This window comes from Lynx rufus, unplaced genomic scaffold, assembly GCF_022079265.1.
Source record: "Lynx rufus isolate CCGP_SWC_20201006 ecotype Redwood Valley unplaced genomic scaffold, mLynRuf1.p SCAF_1, whole genome shotgun sequence".
Classification (NCBI taxonomy): domain Eukaryota; kingdom Metazoa; phylum Chordata; class Mammalia; order Carnivora; family Felidae; genus Lynx; species Lynx rufus.
In genome coordinates, this window is record NW_025814823.1 from 121,687,874 (window position 1) to 121,707,109 (window position 19,236).

The 19,236-nt window shown below is 35.6% G+C and overlaps 1 protein-coding gene across 4 annotated transcripts in view; it reads left to right on the top strand.

Annotated features, from left to right (window-relative positions):
* The window catches only part of RBM27 (RNA binding motif protein 27), a 73,469-nt gene extending 55,939 nt beyond the window's left edge, over positions 1-17,530 (top strand). For all 4 annotated transcript variants that reach the window (XM_047086508.1, XM_047086499.1, XM_047086517.1 and 1 more), the window contains 7 exons: positions 941-1,060; positions 1,989-2,063; positions 2,204-2,368; positions 4,150-4,254; positions 4,336-4,527; positions 15,005-15,115; positions 16,546-17,530. In XM_047086508.1, the coding sequence (XP_046942464.1) occupies positions 941-1,060; positions 1,989-2,063; positions 2,204-2,368; positions 4,150-4,254; positions 4,336-4,527; positions 15,005-15,115; positions 16,546-16,629 (852 nt within the window). In that variant the 3' untranslated portion in view covers positions 16,630-17,530. The remainder of the gene's footprint in view (positions 1-940; positions 1,061-1,988; positions 2,064-2,203; positions 2,369-4,149; positions 4,255-4,335; positions 4,528-15,004; positions 15,116-16,545) is intronic.
* Positions 17,531-19,236: the final 1,706 nt, after the last annotated feature.

Sequence of the window (19,236 nt, forward strand, 5' to 3'; positions counted from 1 at the left end):
TGTTAGTAAAGCATGGAAAGGGAGTGTTAAGTACATACTAAGTGCTCAGTAAATTGTAGGTGTTGCCATTTGTGTTAGGAAAGACTTAAACCAGAGAGATTATACTGTGCCATGTAGCTCTGCTATGCCTTAAAAAAGGGAAGATTAACTGGAGAGTGGTCTGTTCAGAACGGGAAAGGAATCTAAATACCAAAACAACCACAGTAAAAATGGCCACCACTTTGCTTGCAAAGTCAGACCTGTGAGCTAACTACTTGTTTTATGTTTGATTATAAACTCATATAGCATTTGATTTAAATAGATTCTGATGAGGAAGTACTTTAATCCTGTGTTAGGTGATTTGGATCAGGGTTTAAAGAAATAGGAATAATTCTATGACCAGATGTCTTAATTAGTCTTAACTTAGAAGGAGGGAAAAGTAGAATGAGACTAAAGATGTAATTGGTAAAGAGGCTGCAGTCATTGCTGTTAGCCAGGTTAGAAAGGGACTTGTTATTTTAACTGTTTGAATAGTATTCCTGTTTTTTTCTGTGTTCAGTCATGATTCTGAATTGTGGATTTGTTTTTGTTTTTGTCTTGATTCATCGCGGTCACAAGAGTTGGTTTGTTGGAGGTTCTTAATCTGTGAAATTGTTGAATGAGAGGACAGTAAGGCTTCGCTATGAGTACAGGCCTGCTCCTAGATAAAAGTGGCTGTGGTTCCTTTTTCTCAATTAAGAAAATAGAAGAAGGATGTGATTGCGTTCAGAAACATTATTGCTAAAATTTTGTTTTTGTATTTGAATTACAGTTGAATTTATGTATATATAAAAACCAGTTATATAAATGAAGTTTTTATAGTAAACTTTAACTCCTGAACCAAAAGAAATACATGCAGTCTTTCTAAAAAATTACCTTAAAGCGTTCTAATATTTAATTTAATTATACTTGTGTTTCATAGATATTTTCAGCTCCAGGCCATCCAAAAATGATTTACAGCTCCTCAAACTTAAAGACGCCTTCAAAACTTTGTTCAGGGTCTAAATCTCATGATGTTCAAGAAGTTCTTAAAAAGAAACAGGTAACAGCCTTGATTCTAATTTCCTTAAAGAGGGAAGGACCCATTGAATTCTTAAGCGATTTTATTAACACATTTGAATAGTTCATGTTCTAGAACTACATTATGTTTATTTAGCTGCTTCTCGATGGAGTGTACATTTGAAAAAAAAAAAGGTGAACAGACAAAAAAGTATTTTGCAGTTGCCTTGCAGAGGCTACATCAAGAACAAGGAAGGATTTTTTTCTATGTAAAAATAAATAGCACTGAGTTGTCCTGTTTTTTTTTCTCCAAGGTGAAGAACCAGTTTTATTTCATTATTTCTTCTTTTAATTCCTCTCTTGCTTTTGTAAGTTAGTGTTTTATGTAAAGTATAATGTTTATGTAATTGGTATTCATATGACTTCTGAGTTTCATTGTTATCTTAGATATAAACTCATATAGATGATTTTAAATCAAATAGATATTTATAGGTATTATTTCCATATAATTGGAGATTTGATTAGCAGAGGGGTGGGAGGCAATATTTTCCTGGCAAAAATCCGTAGAATTTGCCATCATTTCTGTCCTCTAGCCTGCATCTCACATTTATTAAACTTTAAACTTGAAAAATCAGGGATGGCTTATTACATTGGCAAGTAGAAACAGCCCTTGTTTTTCCTCATACGTACATTCAGGTAACTCAAGAATAAATGTCATAGATACAGCTAATTAGGAGTTAGCCTTTTAAATATTTTTAAAAGTACACTTAGAAATTTTAACTCTTCCATAGAAAATGTAATTAAAGGTTTCATTTCTGGTTTCATCTGTTTTTTGATTAGGAGTGAAATTTGTCTTGTATAGCATAGGGATGATCCAGAAGAAAATGAATTGTTCATGTATCAAATGTTTGCAAGTATATCATTGGCAAATATTGTTATCTCTTACTAATTTTTTAAATGTATTCATATAGGAAGCAATGAAGCTACAGCAAGATATGAGGAAAAAGAGGCAAGAAGTGCTAGAAAAACAAATAGAATGCCAAAAGGTAAGACAAGAGCTCTTTTGCCTGCTGGAATTGTTTTCTACAATGGATTTTATAGCTATTCCTCTTAGTAAAGTTGATAAGGGTTAGTTATAGTAAAAGTTACTAGGCATAGTTTTTACTTTTTTCTGTTTATTTTATAGATGCTAATATCTAAGCTAGAAAAGAACAAAAACATGAAACCAGAAGAAAGAGCAAATATAATGAAGACTTTGAAAGAGCTTGGAGAAAAGATCTCGCAATTGAAAGATGAATTAAAAACATCTTCCGCAGTCTCCACACCATCTAAAGTTAAGACAAAAACAGAGGTATGTATTTGCATTTTCCATTCAGCATAGGGTTGTTGAACATCTGTTATATGTTTGGTGCTTTGAAGTACAGTGGAACCCTTAGGTAACTAATAGTATAACAGGGAGACAGTAAAAATTTTAAATGTTCCTATAGATCCTGTGTCTTGTCTTTGAAAGAGGTGCTAATACCTTGTTTGAACAAAGATATGTTTATTATTATTATGTTTACTAACTGAATTTATGGTTTCCTTTCCTAAATATGAAATTGCTAGAGTGATGGAAAAAAAAGTGGTATTTCCTATTTCAGCAATTGTTTTTCTAATCCTATAATACAGTGAAACCATTCCTTTTAATATTCAAAAGGTATCATTGGCTTTAATACGGGTAAAAATGTGATACTCTATTGAAAAGGATAATCCACTTAAAGTTCCAAATCCACTTAAGTCTCTTTTTTAAAAAATACTTTTTTTAATGTTTATTTTTGAGAGAGAGAGAGAGAGAGAAAGACAGAGTGTGAGTGGGCAAGGGGTAGAGAGAGGGAGACTCAGAATCTCCAGGATGCTCCAGTCTCTGAGATGTCAGCACGGAGCCCAGTGCGGGGCTCAAACCCACGAACTGCGAGATCACTACCCGAGCCAAAGTTGGACACTCAACTGACTTAGCCACCCAGGCACCCTACGTCTCATTTTATTAATTGTCATTTGTTTCCTTACCTAGGAGAATAGTTACTTTACACAGTGATTACATTATACCACAGCTCTGTCATGGAATTAAAAAAATTTTTTTTTAAAGATTTTATTTTTAAGTAATCTTGACATCCAACATGGGGCTCAAACTCACACCCCGAGATCAAGAGTCATGCCCTTCTTGACTGAGTCAGCCAGGCACCCCTCTGTAGTGGAATTTTAATTTCTAGTCCTTCGAGAACTCAAAATAATAAATTTGTCAGATATATAGAGTGCAAATTTTTATATCTAATATTATAATACATTTGAAGTTGTGGTTCTGTATTACTAGAGGGATATAAAGTATTTCTTCAAGATTGCATTGAAAACGTTTAATAAAAAATATTTTTAGTGAAATTTCCCCCAATTATAGAAGAAACATAACGAACATTTTAAAAATTGAAGAGAGGGACGCCTGGGTGGCCCAGTTGGCTGGATGTCTGACTGTCGATTTTGGCTCAGGTCATGATCTCATGGCTCACTTAGTGAGACGGAGCCCTTTGTCGGGGTCTGCACTGGCAGCGTGGGGCTTGCTTGGGATATTCTCTCCCGCCACCCCCCCCCACTCACAAAATAAAAAAATTAAAAAAATTTTAAGACAATATGGGAGTAAAAATTAGTCTTACAGTCACACCATCTAAAGACAGATAGTTTATCCCTCACACACACAAAAAGTGCAGTATTGTAGAGTTCAAATCTGAAAGCAGTTATGTAGATGTTATTTATGTTTTTATTATTAATTTTTCCTATGTATATATTTTGCTTCCATTGAGTTTGATTTATGGCTCTTTATTATTAGAAAATTATTCTCAGCTCCCTTTTCTCATTTGACTGTTTCCAGAGTCTGATTTTTAAGCCATCTTAAGCAGTAATACTGCTTCTTATTTTTACTGATTTCAGTATATTCTCTGTATGTTTTCATACAGTGAACCTTCCTTTAAACACTCCAGTTTATTGCATCCTCTCATTCTCCTTTTGCCAAAAGAGATGTTATGTCATTCTTTAAGTATGATATTCCGAATAAGATCTTGGAAGTTATCTAACAAATACATTTTTACTCTTAATTTTCCAAAGGCTCAGAAAGAACTATTAGATACTGAACTGGACCTTCATAAGAGGCTATCCTCAGGAGAAGACACAACAGAGTTACGGAAAAAACTCAGTCAGTTACAGGTTGAGGTGAGATTTAAGAGGTTCTTAAGAGGTTCTTCCACGGTTCTTCCTAGAGTATATTATATTCTGCCTTTTGCTGTTATTCAGGCTGCACGATTAGGCATTTTACCTGTGGGTCGAGGAAAGACTATGTCCTCTCAAGGTCGAGGAAGAGGCCGAGGCCGTGGAGGAAGAGGAAGGGGCTCGCTGAATCACATGGTGGTGGACCACCGCCCCAAAGCACTAACAGTAGGGGGATTCATTGAGGAGGAAAAAGATGAATTGCTTCAACATTTCTCAGTAAGTTTTTAAAGTTGGCAGATATCCACTCTAAAAGCACTGTATTCAGCATTTTCTTGCATTCTGTTTAAGTGTCAAATGTTTTATAGATTAGAAAATCAAGTTGTAAAAAATGGGTATTAGCAAACTCTTATTAATATATTTGAAGGTCAAGAAGCAGGTCATGCTTTATAATTCCATAATAGCCCACATAAATGCATTTGTAGTGACAAGTTGTTCCAAAGCAAATATTTGATTTTTGTTTTAGGGTTATTACATGGTTTACCAGGTGTTCATAGTCAATAAGTGAAAATGATCTGGGACGAAGGCAGAATTCAAAGGGAGAATTTATTAGGATAAGAGACATGTGTAGTTATGTTCTGTATACAAGGGCAACCACTTTTAGATAAACATGCAAGTAGAGATTTGCTACAGGTAACTGTCTTTAATTTGCTTCATAAACAGAGTATATCTTCTCTCCAGTTACTCATTCATCCAATTAAATATTGAGTGTTACTTGTGCTAGAGCGTTTTCATACATGATCTCATTTAATCTTATTAAATAACTGTATAAAGTGCATGTGAAATCCCATGTGTACATACAGGGAAAACTCATGTTTAAAACTTAAAAGTGAGTCATACATATAAAAAGATCGTTAAGTAAGTGTCAGAACCAAGATAAAAATACACTTGACTGTTAATATCTGGGATCCCTATTCCTCAAACAACTTTTGTTTTAAATTTTTATTTTACTTATTTAAATTTTTATTTTAATGTTTTTATTTTATTTTGGAGAGAGAGAAAGAGACAGAGTGCGAGTGGAGAAGGGGCAGAGAGAGAGAGACACAGAATTTGAAGCAGGCTTCAGGCTCAGAGCCCAATGCTGGGCTTGAACCCGTGAACCGTGAGATCATGGCCTGAGCTGAAGTCGGACACTAAACCGACTGAGCCACCCAGGCGCCCCGACTCAAACAACTTCTTTGAGAGAAAACATTTTCAGCCCTATTAAGTATTAAAGATGAAGGAAATATTTTTACTTGTTTTTTACTGTTTATTTATATTTGAGAGAGAAACTGTGTGTGAGCGAGGGAGGGGCAGAGAGAGGGAGACAGAATCTAAAGCAGGCTCTAGGCTCTGAGCTATCAGCATAGAGACCAACACGGGGCTCAAACTCATGAGCCACCAATATCCTGACCTGAGCCAAAGTCGGATGCTTAACCAACTGAGCCACCCAGGAGCCCCGATGGTGAAGGAAATCTTAAAGAGCAAGACTTCACTCTGAGTTTGACACCGCTTAGTCCTTTTTCTCCCTGACTTTAGAGAATGGTAGGTTGTTATATAGTGTCCAGATTTGAGAACTGTGCTGGCAGTACTCTGTTCACTGTTGAGGCAGTTTCATTCACCAGTTTGACCTACACACACGCACACACACGCACACACACACACACACACACACTTTTTGTAAAGTGGGAGACCAGCTTTATGTATTTATTTATTTTAAATGTTTAATTTTGAGAGAGAGAGAGAAAACGCGCATCCACATGAGTGGGGGAGGGATGGAGAGAAAGGGAGACAGGATCCAAAACAGGAAGAGTTACTTATACTAAATGTTTAGAATACTTGAGCTGCGCTTAGACATTTTCAAGTAGCATGCATCAGTTAACTGTAAGATTTTTGAACTGTGGTGTATGGTTTAGCCGTTGTACTCCATGATACAGGGTGGAACTTGATTTTTTTTTTTTTTTCTTCTTTCTGATTATGGAGGTAATACACACATCTCAGGATGTGTTTGGCTTCAAGTAAAAGATAACTTGGGAAATAGGAAGATTTATTTTCTTTCCTTTCATGAAATTTAGAGTTAGGGAGGTTTTAGGTTTAATTAATTCAGAAACTGAGCCACACAGGTTCTTTTCATAGGTCTCCTCTGCCTAGTATGTTGGCTTTGTTCTTAGGCATTTTTCTTCATGGTGTGATAGCAACCACAAACATCATGGCCTCTAAAAAGAATGTCCAAAGGCTTAAGGTAACAGTACCTTTCTCATGACATTTTAAAAAATCATGAGAGGTAACCTTCCCAGAAAGTGTCCCTGTTTCAACCCTCACCCTCTTCTACCCTCACCCCACCCCTGACATATACCACTCTTACTTAGCAGATGTGCCCTCATGTGTCTTAGCCAGAATTGTCCCTTACCCGTTTGTAAACTAATCCTTGTTGAGGAAAACGGTTACCATGATTGAATTAAACCTGTCATGGTTCCATATGCCACTTGACCAGTGATGAAAATCAGGGTCCAGTAGAATGGAAGGAGATCAAGTAGTTGTTGGTTTAAACAACTAAGACAATGTCTTTTTTAAAGTTTTTATTTAAATTTCAGTTAGTTAACATACAGTGTAGTATTAGTTTCTGGTGTATAGTATAGGGATTCAGCACTTCCCGTGTATCACCAAGTGCTTGTCACACCAAGTGCGCTCCTTAATCCACATCACTGAGTTAAACCATTCCCCTCTGGTAACCATCCGTTCTCTACAGTTAAGAGTCTGTCTCTCAGTGTGCCTCTCTCTCTCTCTCTCTCTCTCTTCCTTTGCTCTCTTGTTTTGTTTCTTAAATTCCACTTATGAGTGAAGTCATACGGCATTTGTCTTTTTGCTGCCTTCCTTTGCTCAGCACAGCTGAGCCGCACAACTCTGGCTCTATCCATGTTGTTTCAGATGGCAAGATTTCATTCTTTATTATAACTGAATAATAATCCATTAATATTCCATTGGAATGTTCTTTATCCGTTCATCAGCCGATGGACACTTGGGCTGTTTCCATAATTTGGCTATTGTAATACTGCTATAAATTTTGGAATACATGTATCCCTTTGAATTAGTATTTTTGTATTCTTTGTGTAAATACCCAGTGGTGTGATTGCTGGATCGTAGGGTAGTTGTATTTTGGGGGGAGGGCTGGTAGTTTTATTTTTAACTTTTTGAGGAACCTCCATACTGTTTTCCACAGTGACTGCTCCAGTTTGCATTCCCACCAGCAGTGCAAGATGTTCCCCCTTTATCACATCCTTGCCAAGACTTGTTCTTTCTTCTTTTGTTGATTTTAGCCATTCTGACAGGTGTGAGGTAACACATCTCATTGTAGTTTTGATTTATATTTCCCTGCTGCTGAGTGATGTTGAGCATCGTTTCAGTGTGTCTGTTTGCCATCTGGATGTCTTTGGAAAAAATGTCTGTTCGTGTTTTATGCCCATTTTAATTGGATTGTTTGGTTGGTGGGGTGAGTTTTATAAGTACTTTATATATTTTGGATACTAACCCTTTATCAGATATGTCCTTTACAAATATCTTCTCCTTTTCCATAGGTGGCTTTTTGGTTTTGTTGATTGTTTCATTTGCTGTGCAGAAGCTTTTTATTTTGATGTTGTCCCAATAGTTTATTTTTGTTTTTGTTTCCCTTGCTTCAGGAGACCCATTTAGAAAAATGTTGGTATAAGCAATAACAGAGAAATTACTGCCTGTGTTTTCTTCAAGGACTTTTATGGTTTCTGGTCTCACATTTAGGTCTTTAGTCCATTTTGAGTGTATTTTTGTGTATGGTGAAAGAGAATGGTCCAGTTTCACTCTTTTGCAAGACAGTGTCTTCCATGATGTTCATTGAAGAAAACTTGGAAAGCACTCGGTTATAGAAAAAAGAAAACGGGCGCCTGGGTGGCTCAGTTAGTTAAATATCCAACTTCAGTCATGATCTCACAGTTCGTGGGTTTGAGTCCTGCGTCATGCTCTGTGCTGACAGCTCAAAGCCTGGAGCCTGTTTCCGATTCTGTGTCTCCCTCTCTCCCTGCCCCTCCCCCGTTCATGCTCTGTCTCTCTCTGTCCCAAAAATAAAATAAACGTTGAAAAAAAAAAAGTTATATGTGTACATCATTTGAAGAGTCAGATGAACTTAACAGCCACAAGGTTGTTAATCATTTTATTACTCTATTTCTCCCCAATTTCTATTCTTAAAGGATGTCTACTTTTAAATCTTTTAGCTGATTTTTTGGGTATTTTTTTCATTCCTGGAACGTTTTTGCTGCTATTTCCTGATTTTAAAATTGTAGGCATTATATATTTAATCCTTCTGCTTCTAAGCCCCCCATGTTTTTTTTTTTTTAGCTTTGTTTTATTCTCTGTTTTTTTTCTAAATGGATTTATGCCTCTAAAAATAAATCATTTTAGTATCATTGCATACTATCGTGTTCATCTTCCATCTGTAGCCAGAGAGTATTTTAAATCTTAAGAAAGTAACAGGTTTAGAAGTCTAAGTTTCTGTACCCCTCCAAAATATTTGTGTAATTCATTCAACTTTTTGTGTTCTTATTGGCAAGAGCCTCTAATTGATCACTCCTTCATTCCTGGACCTTCAAGTAAGACAATGGAATACTTCTGCTGTAATTACTAAAGACTTATCATGTATGGTTAACTTTTCCCTGTAGCCTCTCTAGGTAGGGATTTTACCCTTTCCCATCTTTCAAGTGTGTGGAAATATATTTGAGAGTTTTATTGTATATGGAAGTGATTGATACCTTATCATTTGAAAGATAATTTTCCTTTGTGTTTACTAGAACAAAAGTTCCCCTTTCTCTGGATTTAGTATTCAGGGAAAGTTTTCTGAATAGCACTTCAATATTGCCATTCTTCAGACCTTGTAAAAAATCTCTTAGTAATGGTAGATCTTTCATGAACTACTGATACTGCCTTTGATGGCTAGAGTATTTCCCATTTTGCTGTGAACAATGTTACAGACATCTTACTGGATTTTGCATTTGTGAGTGGAACAGTTTGTTATATAGGACAGTCATGTACATGTTAAGACCTTTAGCACTCCTGGCTCCCGCCTACTAAATGCCAGTAAGTGCTTTTCAGTCAGTGTGACACCCAAAATGCCCCCCAGAGTAATGTTGTCTCAGTTGCGAACCCTATTTTACATTAGTTCATAGGAGTGAGAGGACTAGATGAAAGGCATGCATATTTTTTTTTAAGTTTTTTAATGTTTATTTATTTTTGAGAGAGAGACAGAGAGAGTGAGCAGGGGAGGGGCAAAGAGAGGGAGACACAGAATCCAAAGCAGGCTCCAGGCTCTGAGCTGTCAGCACAGAGCCCGATGTGGGGCTTGAACTCACAGGGTGCAAGATCATGACCTGAGCCTAAGTCAGAGGCCCAACTGACTGAGCCACCCAGGTGCCCCAAAAGGCATGCATATTTAAAATTTTAGGACAGCTTGCCAAATAACCCTCCAGGAATGTTGTACTAAGTTTTACTTATAGTGACATTAGATAAGAGTACCTATTTGCCTATGTCCTCAGTAGCACTTCAGTTTTGTTTGATCATATTTGCTGGTCAGGTAATTGATAAGTGATGACTGACAGAATTGGCATCAGTTTCTGATCTTGGAAAATGGTCAAGTTAGATGAATTTCTAGTAACTTCTGCCTCTAAGGTTCCAAGTACCTCTAAGTTACTGCATATAACTTTTCATTGATGGTATATAATTGATTTTCTTATATTCATATATTAGAATGTTACTTTATTTGAATTACCTTATATTTTGAGGGGCAGCACACATGTACAAAGTGTAAAAGAAATAAAAGTGTAGGGGTGCCTGGATGGCTTAGTCGGTTGAGTATGCAACTCTTGATTTCAGCTCAGGTCATGATCTCATATTTCAAACCCTGCATTGGGCTCTGTGCTGACAGTGCAAAGCCTGCTTGGGATATCTCTCTCTCTCTCTCTCTCTCTGACCCTCCCCTATGTTTCTCTCTCTCTCTCTTTCCCTCTAAATAAATTAACTTAAAAAAATATAAAGAAACAAAAGTATATGCAGTGTACAGAAGGTTTCCTTCTATGTCCAGTCACTGTTTCACTCTCTGTAGGCAATTACTGTTACCTGTTTCTCACATATCTTCTTGAAGATATTTTTCTGTATTTATGCATTATTTTATCTCTCTTTAACAAAAATGGTGTGCTATACAATACTCTTTTGCATATACACTTTGTATTTGGTATGTATTGAATTGTTATTGGAGATTATTCTATACTAGTGCATGTGTTGCTGTCTTCTTTTTAATGGCTGCATGGTATATCATTGCATAGATGTACCACACTGGATTTAAACGGTCCTCTAGTGGGCCTCCTGGGTGACTCAGCTGGTTAAGCATCTGACTTTTGATATCAGCTCAAGTCGTGATCTCACTGTCATGAGATAAGCCCGAGTTGGGCTTCGCACTGGGTGTGGAGCCTGCTTGGGATTCTTTTTCTCCGTCTCTCTCCAAATTAATAAGTAAACTTTAAAGAATCCTGTAGTGATGGACATCTAACTTTTCCCTAGTATTTCATTGTTTCAAGCTATATTATGGATATATGCGTTAGGTAAAATATATGTGCATATTGAAAAATTACGTATTTTAATAGATACGTTACATTTTAGAGGCCAGTCTTAAAGTTATTAAAGTATCCTTTAATAAAAAAAGAATACACACAAATGGTTAAAAATATGGTTAATAAAAAGTAAAAAATCTTCACTTTTCCTTCACCTCTGCCTACTCTTAAAAGGTAGTCACTATTCTTAGATATCTTTATAGAAAAAAATTCTGTATATAAGAATACATACACAGTCTCTCACTTGAAAAAATTTACCAGAGTATAAATATAGAGCTGCATTCCATACCTTGCTTTTTAAACATAAATAGCTGTTTCATATATTTTTTTTAATTATAAGGATAATATTCAATTTAAAATACTCTGAAACAAACTATACCAACTAGAAACGTATATATATAGTTCAGTGATTTATCAGAAGGTAAACTTCCATATACCTACTCCTCAGGTAAGGAAAAAGTATATTCCCAGCCTCCTCCTTGCCCCCTTCCAGTTACTGTTTTCTCTCCTCCTCAGAAAAGTGACCCCATACCCTCACTTTCTGATAATCACCTCCTTGCTTTTGTTCTATAGTTAATCCTTATTATTCATGGATTTTGGACTTGCACATTAACCTGCCTAGTAAAATTATTTGTAAGATCAAAAATCAGTACTCAAGGTGCTCTTGTGGTCATTTGCAGACTTTGGCAGAGTTACCTGATGCACACATTCCCAGCTAAGTTCAAACAAGGTGACACTCTGTCTTACTGTTTCAGATCTCAAACTGTAAACAAGTGTCCTTTTTGCAGTTGATTTAGTACCACGTTTTTCTCATTTTTGTGGTTTTCATTGTTGATTTTCCTATTTGAAATGCCCCCCCCCGCCAAGTATAGTTCTCAAGTGCTCTGTTGAAAGTTCAGGGAGGCTGTGATATACCTTATGGTGAAGACACGTGTGTTAGGTAAGCTTTGTTCAGGCATGAGTGCTTTTGGCCATGAGTTCAGTGTCAGTGATTTCAACAATATATATTTTTAAAAATATTTTTTAACGTTTATTTATTATTTTGAGAGACAGAGACTGAATGTGAGCAGGGGAGGGGCAGAGCGAGAGGGAGACACAGAATCCAAAACAGACTCCAGGCTCTGAGCTGTTAACAGAGCACTACATGGGGCTTGAACTCAAGGACTACAAGATCATGACCTGAGCCGAAGTCAGACACTTAATTGACTGAGCCACCCAGGCACCCCAACAGTATATTTTATGTTTAAATTTTTTAATGTTTGTTTATTTTTGAGACAGAGAGAGACATAGCATGAGCAGGGAACGGGCAGAGAGAGAGAGGGAGACACAGAATGTGAAGCAGGCTCCAGGCTTTGAGCTGTCAGCACAGAGCCCGACGCGGGGCTTGAACTCATGAAGTCGGACGCTTAACCGACTGAGCCACCCAGGCGCCCCAACAGTATATTTTAAATAAAGAGTCTTTAAAGCATAAAACAAGGTTATGTATTGATTAGTTGAAGAAAATGTTTTGACCAGAAGCTCATAGGAACCTGGCCTTACTCTGTTTGTCCTAGGAGCAGTGGTTCAGTATTTGCTAATTCAGTACTTGCAGTGAACTTCATACAACTAGTGCAAATAATGAGAATCAGCTGTAGTTTTATCACCTAAATAGGCATTCCTTAATATTACAGTATTAGTCTGCCTATTTAAAAAATTTATATAAATGGAACCACACAGTCTATATTCTTATGTGTCTGTTTTTTCCCTTAACGTTATGTTTGTAAGATTCATTCATGTTGTTACATGTAACAGTAATTCACCATTTTTATTGCTATATTATTTTCAGTTGTATAAATATACCACAGTTTATTTTTCTGTTCTCTTGTTGATAGGTATTTGGGTTATTTTCACATGATTTTTATGAACACCATTGATAGTATTCTCATAGATCTTTCAGTATATGTGTATACACATATATGTTTGATATACATGGAATTGTTGAGCAGACTACATCAGTTTTACTAGTTTAGATACCCACCAGTAGTGTGTGGGAATTCTTGACTTGGTATTATTAAAATACATCTTTATTCTAATCACTAATCTTACTTATTGTTGTAGGTTAGACTGTGAGAATTACATATTATTAGTTCCTGACCGCATACAAATTACATTTCTCATTTTCTTTCAGTATTTTATATGCACTACATTTAATGGCCTAAAATTCCCTTTGGAGGACAGAACTGCTGTCCTCTTTGGAGGGCGACCCAGTAAATATAGACTAAAAAAAATCTATATTGCCTTCTGTGATTATAAAAGTAACAGATCTTTTTTTACAAGTTCGAATAACAAATAAAGCCTAAGGATCTAATGTGTTACATCGTGACTATAGTTGATAGCACTGTATTGTATAATTGAAATTTGCCAAGAGAGTAGAACTTAAATATTTCTATCCCAAGAAACAGGTAAATATGTGAGGCGATGAATGTTAAGGTTAATGAACTTGATAGAATCTTTTCACATTGCATATGTATATTAGATCATCATGTTTTACACTTATAAATGTCTTAACAGTTTGTCAGTTACATCTCAGTAATGCTAGAAAGAAGAATTCAAGTAATACAGAGGTGAACAAAATACTGAAAAAGGCACTCTTTAATTGGGCTGTGTATGTTAAAAGAGTAAGGGCACAGGAGGTCTCCTACACACATTACCAGATTTTTCCCCCAGGTTTATTGAGATCTACTTGACATACAGCATCCTATTAGTTTAAGATATACAACATAATGGTTGAATACATATACCTATAGTGAAATGATTACTAAAATAAATTTAGTTAACCCCCATCACCTCACATAGTTAGAATTCTTTTTTTCCTTGTGATGAGATCTGTTCTATTAGCAACTACCTGAGTTTTACAAGATGGGACCATTTTGATACATAGTGTAATATGTCCCATGAGTTAAAATGTTTGGTATCACGGTATAAACATTCAACCTCCACAAGGATAATAAGAATTTTTCCTTAGATCACATGCTGATTTCTGGTCATACTGGTTCTGGATCTGGTACAGTCTTAACATGCAGTCATCTGAGTGTTCTATGGAAACATTTGGCAAATGCTTACTGATATTTATCAACATTTTTCTTAGAAAAACTAGAGTGAAGCCCCATATTTAAAAGAATGCCTTCTATTACATTTTTCAGGATTGAACCCAGAATTGGGGATGTTCTACAATCTGGCACCATTAATAGGAAAGACTGAATTTCACTTTAATGAAACTTTGGGTCTATATTCTTTTGTCTCTGTTGCTTTGTCTTTAAAATTTTTGTTTTCTCTTAATGAAATTTGTTGGGGAGGAAGAAATTGGATGGTAGTACCAAGAAATACATTTGAAACTGAACAGTTTTATTTTGAGTTAGGATAGGAGGTGTTTGATTAACATTTATTGAATATATAGAATGGGTGGGTACTTGTCATTGTTGTTTGGCATTTCAGAAGATGAAGTGGGAATAGCTTTATCACTGGGGCTGTGAGAGATGCTGTGAGATCATTAGGCATTAAAAAATCACTCTTAAGTTTTCAGTCTAAGTATGTAGATTATCAAAGCTAAAGGTTAATAATTGTTTTTTTTAATCTTTATTTATTTTGAGGGTGGGGGAGCAAGAGAGGGGGAGAGAGATTCGCAAGTAGACTTAGCACAGAGTCCTAAACAGGGCTCGATCTCATGAACTATGAGATCATGACTGGAGCCAAAATCAAGAGTTGGATGCTTAACTGACTGAGCCATCGCAGGTGTCCCTGAAGGCCAGTAATTGTATTAAAATAGCATTTGTTGTTTTCATCATGACTTTTGCAAGTAGGGTGACTATATAATTAATTTATCATCTAAACCAAAACAAATCCTAAAGTTAACATGACATAGATACAAGTCATGGACTATCTGGGCAAAACAGTACATATGGTTCTGTAATTAAAAGGGACTTCACTTTTTCTAGCTCTTACTAGAGATTGTGTTTAGATCCATTTTAACACCCCCCCCAAGTCATTACACTTTTAAATAGCATACAATTTGAATATAAACTTTTCTGTTTTTCTGAAATTTATTTTAGACTGCAAACCAAGGGTCAAAATTCAAAGACCGTCGGCTACAAATATCATGGCACAAGGCCAAGGTGCCTTCTGTATCCACTGAGACTGAGGAAGAAGATGTCAAGGAGGAGGTAAATTTAACGATTGAAAATAAGCACTGAATTAGATTGTTTCTCAAGTAGTATTTTTCTTGACATTAAAGTAAATAAATTTTAAAATAAATACGATTCTTTCATGCACACATTAATCAAAGACTAGAAGTTTATTAAAGAATGAGAACAGGTGCAGACACATAAAAAAAGCTCTTTGGGGGGTATTTTCTGGTAGAGGAGACACTTTTTTTTTCTTTGCATTTATTTTGGCTTTCTTTGGGCTCTAGAAATTTTTATTCTGGTAAGTGAGGACATGGATTACATGGACAAAATACATTTTAGCTGGTTTTTGTAGCTTTTCATTTATTCACGTTCCATAGGTAATAGATTTAAGTTTCTTATTTTCCTTCTGTGTACAGTTGGTTAAAATGAGAGTTACAGAAGTGGGACATAAAAGGGAAGAAATAGGAAACCAAGGATTTAAACCAAGGAAACTCTTAAAATATGAAAAATAATTTCACTCTTTAACTCCTATTTCTAATTTGTTTATTAAAAGGGACCTTTAGCCAACATTGCAAGTTATTCCTGATTCATCATAATTTTGGTTTTATAGATGTTAGCATTCATGATTGATCAACAGTTTTGTGATCATGTGGATAATTTTATAAAACAAAAGCAGAAACATTTCCCATGTTAAAAAAAAAAAAGAAAAGAAAAATCTTGATATTTTGGGAATGTTTGTAGAAATCTGTATTTTACGTAAGATTTTAGATTTTTGTATAAGGTTGGGAATGTTGGTGTCATGGGGAAGTTAGTATACTATCCATCACAGATTATTTGATACTAAAAGAAAGGTTTAGGAGTTTGGTCATATATTTTCATTTTAAGTTAATGGCATAAATTAAAACTTAATTATTTATTTTTATGAATAGATTAATTTTATCAGAAACATTTTATAGATATTTTTTCTTTTACTCCTCCTACTCAGCAGTCACATTTTATTTTCCTGATGATATTAGAATGGAAGTCTGTTAAAACTGGCAAAATTAGCAGGGGAGGAAAATATGTATACATTGAAAGACTGTTGTGGGTGTTTTTGCCCTGCTAGCTACTCTCTGAGTGTGTCACTTGTAAATCTTTCCTAGGTTTTGTATACTAGTCTTTGTGTCCTTTGGCTTAAAAAGTATTTTACTTAGGGGCGCCTGGGTGGCTCAGTTGGTTAAGGGTCCAACTTCGGCTCAAGTCCTGATCTCATGGCTTGTGAGTTCGAGCCCCGTGTTGGGCTCTGTGCTGACAGCTCAGAGCCTGGAGCCTGCTTCAGATTCTGTGTCTCCCTCGCTTTCTGCCCCTCCTCACTCGTGCTCTGTCTCTCTGTCTTAAAAATAAATAAGACATTGAAAAAAAATTTTTTTAAGTATTTTCCTTAACTTTCTTATACCACTAAGCAGATTTTATTTCTCTTTCCTCAGGAAACGGAAACCTCAGATTTGTTTTTGCATGATGATGATGATGAGGATGAAGATGAATATGAGTCTCGTTCGTGGCGAAGATGAAATCTGATTCGAGCTGTATAATTTTTAGGAATATTGTTTAGAAAAGAACAACTTTTTAAAATTATTTAAAGAAGTCAATGAGCCAAAAATTTTTTTTATTTTTCTTTTCAACACAGTAGGTTTAAGGACAGCAAGTTTGCTATTTAAACACATCTCATAACTGTTCATGATATTAAAGCACCAAAGGCCTAGTGACTTTTACACAGTTGTGAAGATCCACAGGGATGATACGGATAATCTCTAGAGCCTTATTTTCCACACCACCTGTTTTGTTGCTATTGGTGTTGGATTATGATGTAAATGACAGGGTGTTCAGAAATTTTATTTTGGATTATAATCTGCTGATAAAATTTCATTAAATGTCAAAATCGCCTGGAATCTCTTAACTCTCAGCTATTATGGATGGGTCGTCAGACAGAAGGAGATATTTGTAATGAAAATACCCTTTTGCTTTCAAGAGTTGTCTTGGAAGAAAAGTAGATTTATTTTAATTTTTTTACTATGGAGGAGCCCAGTTTGTATTCATTCTAAATTTGGGGGGTGGGGGGTGTTGATGTTCAGTACAAGTACTATTTTAGCGTAAATCATAACAAACTCTGTATTCTTAAATGCTGTAAGGCAACGGTAGCTAGTTTCATGGTATTTTCATTCTGTCGTCATTAATTCTCCTGGACTCGTGCTACTGATCCTTAGTTTGCTTTGAAATTAGTGAGAATGGGTTCAGTTGGTCCTTTTAAAAAATATTCCTAGAGTGTAAAAGTCTTTAATCTGTTGCCCATTTCTTGTCCCCATTTTCTTTTTCTTGCCTTCTTATTAATAGGCCTGACTTACCCACTGTTGAGATAAGTGATTCTTTTGGGCCACCAAAAAGTCAGTCCCCAATAAAAAGTTTAAACCAGCACCTTGATAAATAAGTGATGTTTTGATGAGAATAATGGAAGGATTTGGGGGGGGTGGGGGGGTGGGGGGAGAGTCACCAGCTTTTCCTTTTTCGTTTTTGAAGCTTCAGTTTAGTTAGTAGTTACAAAAGAGGGTTACAAAGTGTCTGAAATTCTTTTCCTAAATTTAAACTATGATGGTGAGGTGACTGGGGATAGGGTGGGGGTGGGGTGGGGTAGGGTGATGGGTATGCTAGTAATAAATGGGAGTCATAACTTGACTTTGATCAGATGACTTTATATTTTCATAATTTTGTAGCTTGTTGCTATCCATGAACATATGCATCCTTCAATAGACAGTTTCCTTCACTGTGTGCATTTTTACTGTACACTGTATAGAGTAGAGTATCTGTTAAGTAAAATATATATGTAAATTTATGTCCTTGTGTTCTGAATGTTAGATGGAAAAGCAGAGGAGCAACACTACACTGTATTGACCCCTGGGAAAATAAAGTGATTAATGTACATAGGATGTCACTTTTTCAAGGATATGCACATCTATGTTTTTATATATGTGTGGTGTGAAAATTTGAAACTTCCTGTTGGCTTCAGAAGGTTCTTGGTGATCACTATATCAAGGATATTGTATCCTGAGGTAAAGGCTGTTTCTCAAAATAGAAACTATTCACTAAGAAACCTAAAACCTTCAGGATTCTAGATTTACTTAGCTCTAAGAAGTTAAATCCCACGTTCTGATTACCTTTTCTCTTCTCCGTATTTTCCTGGAATGATGTATCAAACCAGGATCATTTTTAAGTTCATGTAATTTTCCCTTCACTATAATAAGGACCTCCTTTTTCTAGGTTGTTATTATATTTTCTGATAACACTGAAGCTAAAAAATAAGCTTATAAAAGAAGGAAAACCTTACAATGGGGTACCTAGAATAAGCAATCTTGCTCCTTCCTCCTCCATCATCTCTAATGAAATTTTGATGTCTGTGGCTCAGTCGGTATATATTTTGAAAGATTCATTGTGGTGAATATTTTGAGTCCTGACAGTTTAAACGTGATAGAGGGAACAAAGGATTTATATATTTTTTGTACAAAGTTTTTTCTTAAACTGTATAATTTTGTAAATAATTTGTTTGGTTTTTTTGTGTACTAAAACTACCAGCGTATAGATTTCAATAAGAATTGTTGTATTTTTGTATTTGGAAACTGAAAATTACAGTAAATTAATGGAGCTGTAAGAAAATTTTCAGTAGACTGACAGTTCAGCAGAATGAGATTCCTTTTCATATGATTTTTTAACTTCAGAATTGACATCGTATTATAATACTCTCGGTGTAGAGAGAGTTGGAGATTGATTTGACTTTTTTTAGTTACTGGGGGAGAGGGGATGAAAGAGAAGGGCATTCAAGTAAAGAATAGGCAGACCCTTGTTCCAGGGAGATTGGAGGCCCTTCTATAAAAGATAGTTTTCAGATACACCTTAAAATAGGACTGATATACTTTTTAAATGTCCTACGAATTCTAAAACATGTCTGACTCTCCAAAATGAATTCAAAATATGGGTAAAATATAATATTGGGAAATTTAGTTAAGGTCAGCATAAAATAGTTGAGTGTATTTTTTTCCTTTAGGAGTTTTTACCTCCACCTTCAAATCCCCAAGCATTAGAATTGCCCTAAAAAGTAAGTTACTACCATGACTTGTTTTCTTGGCATC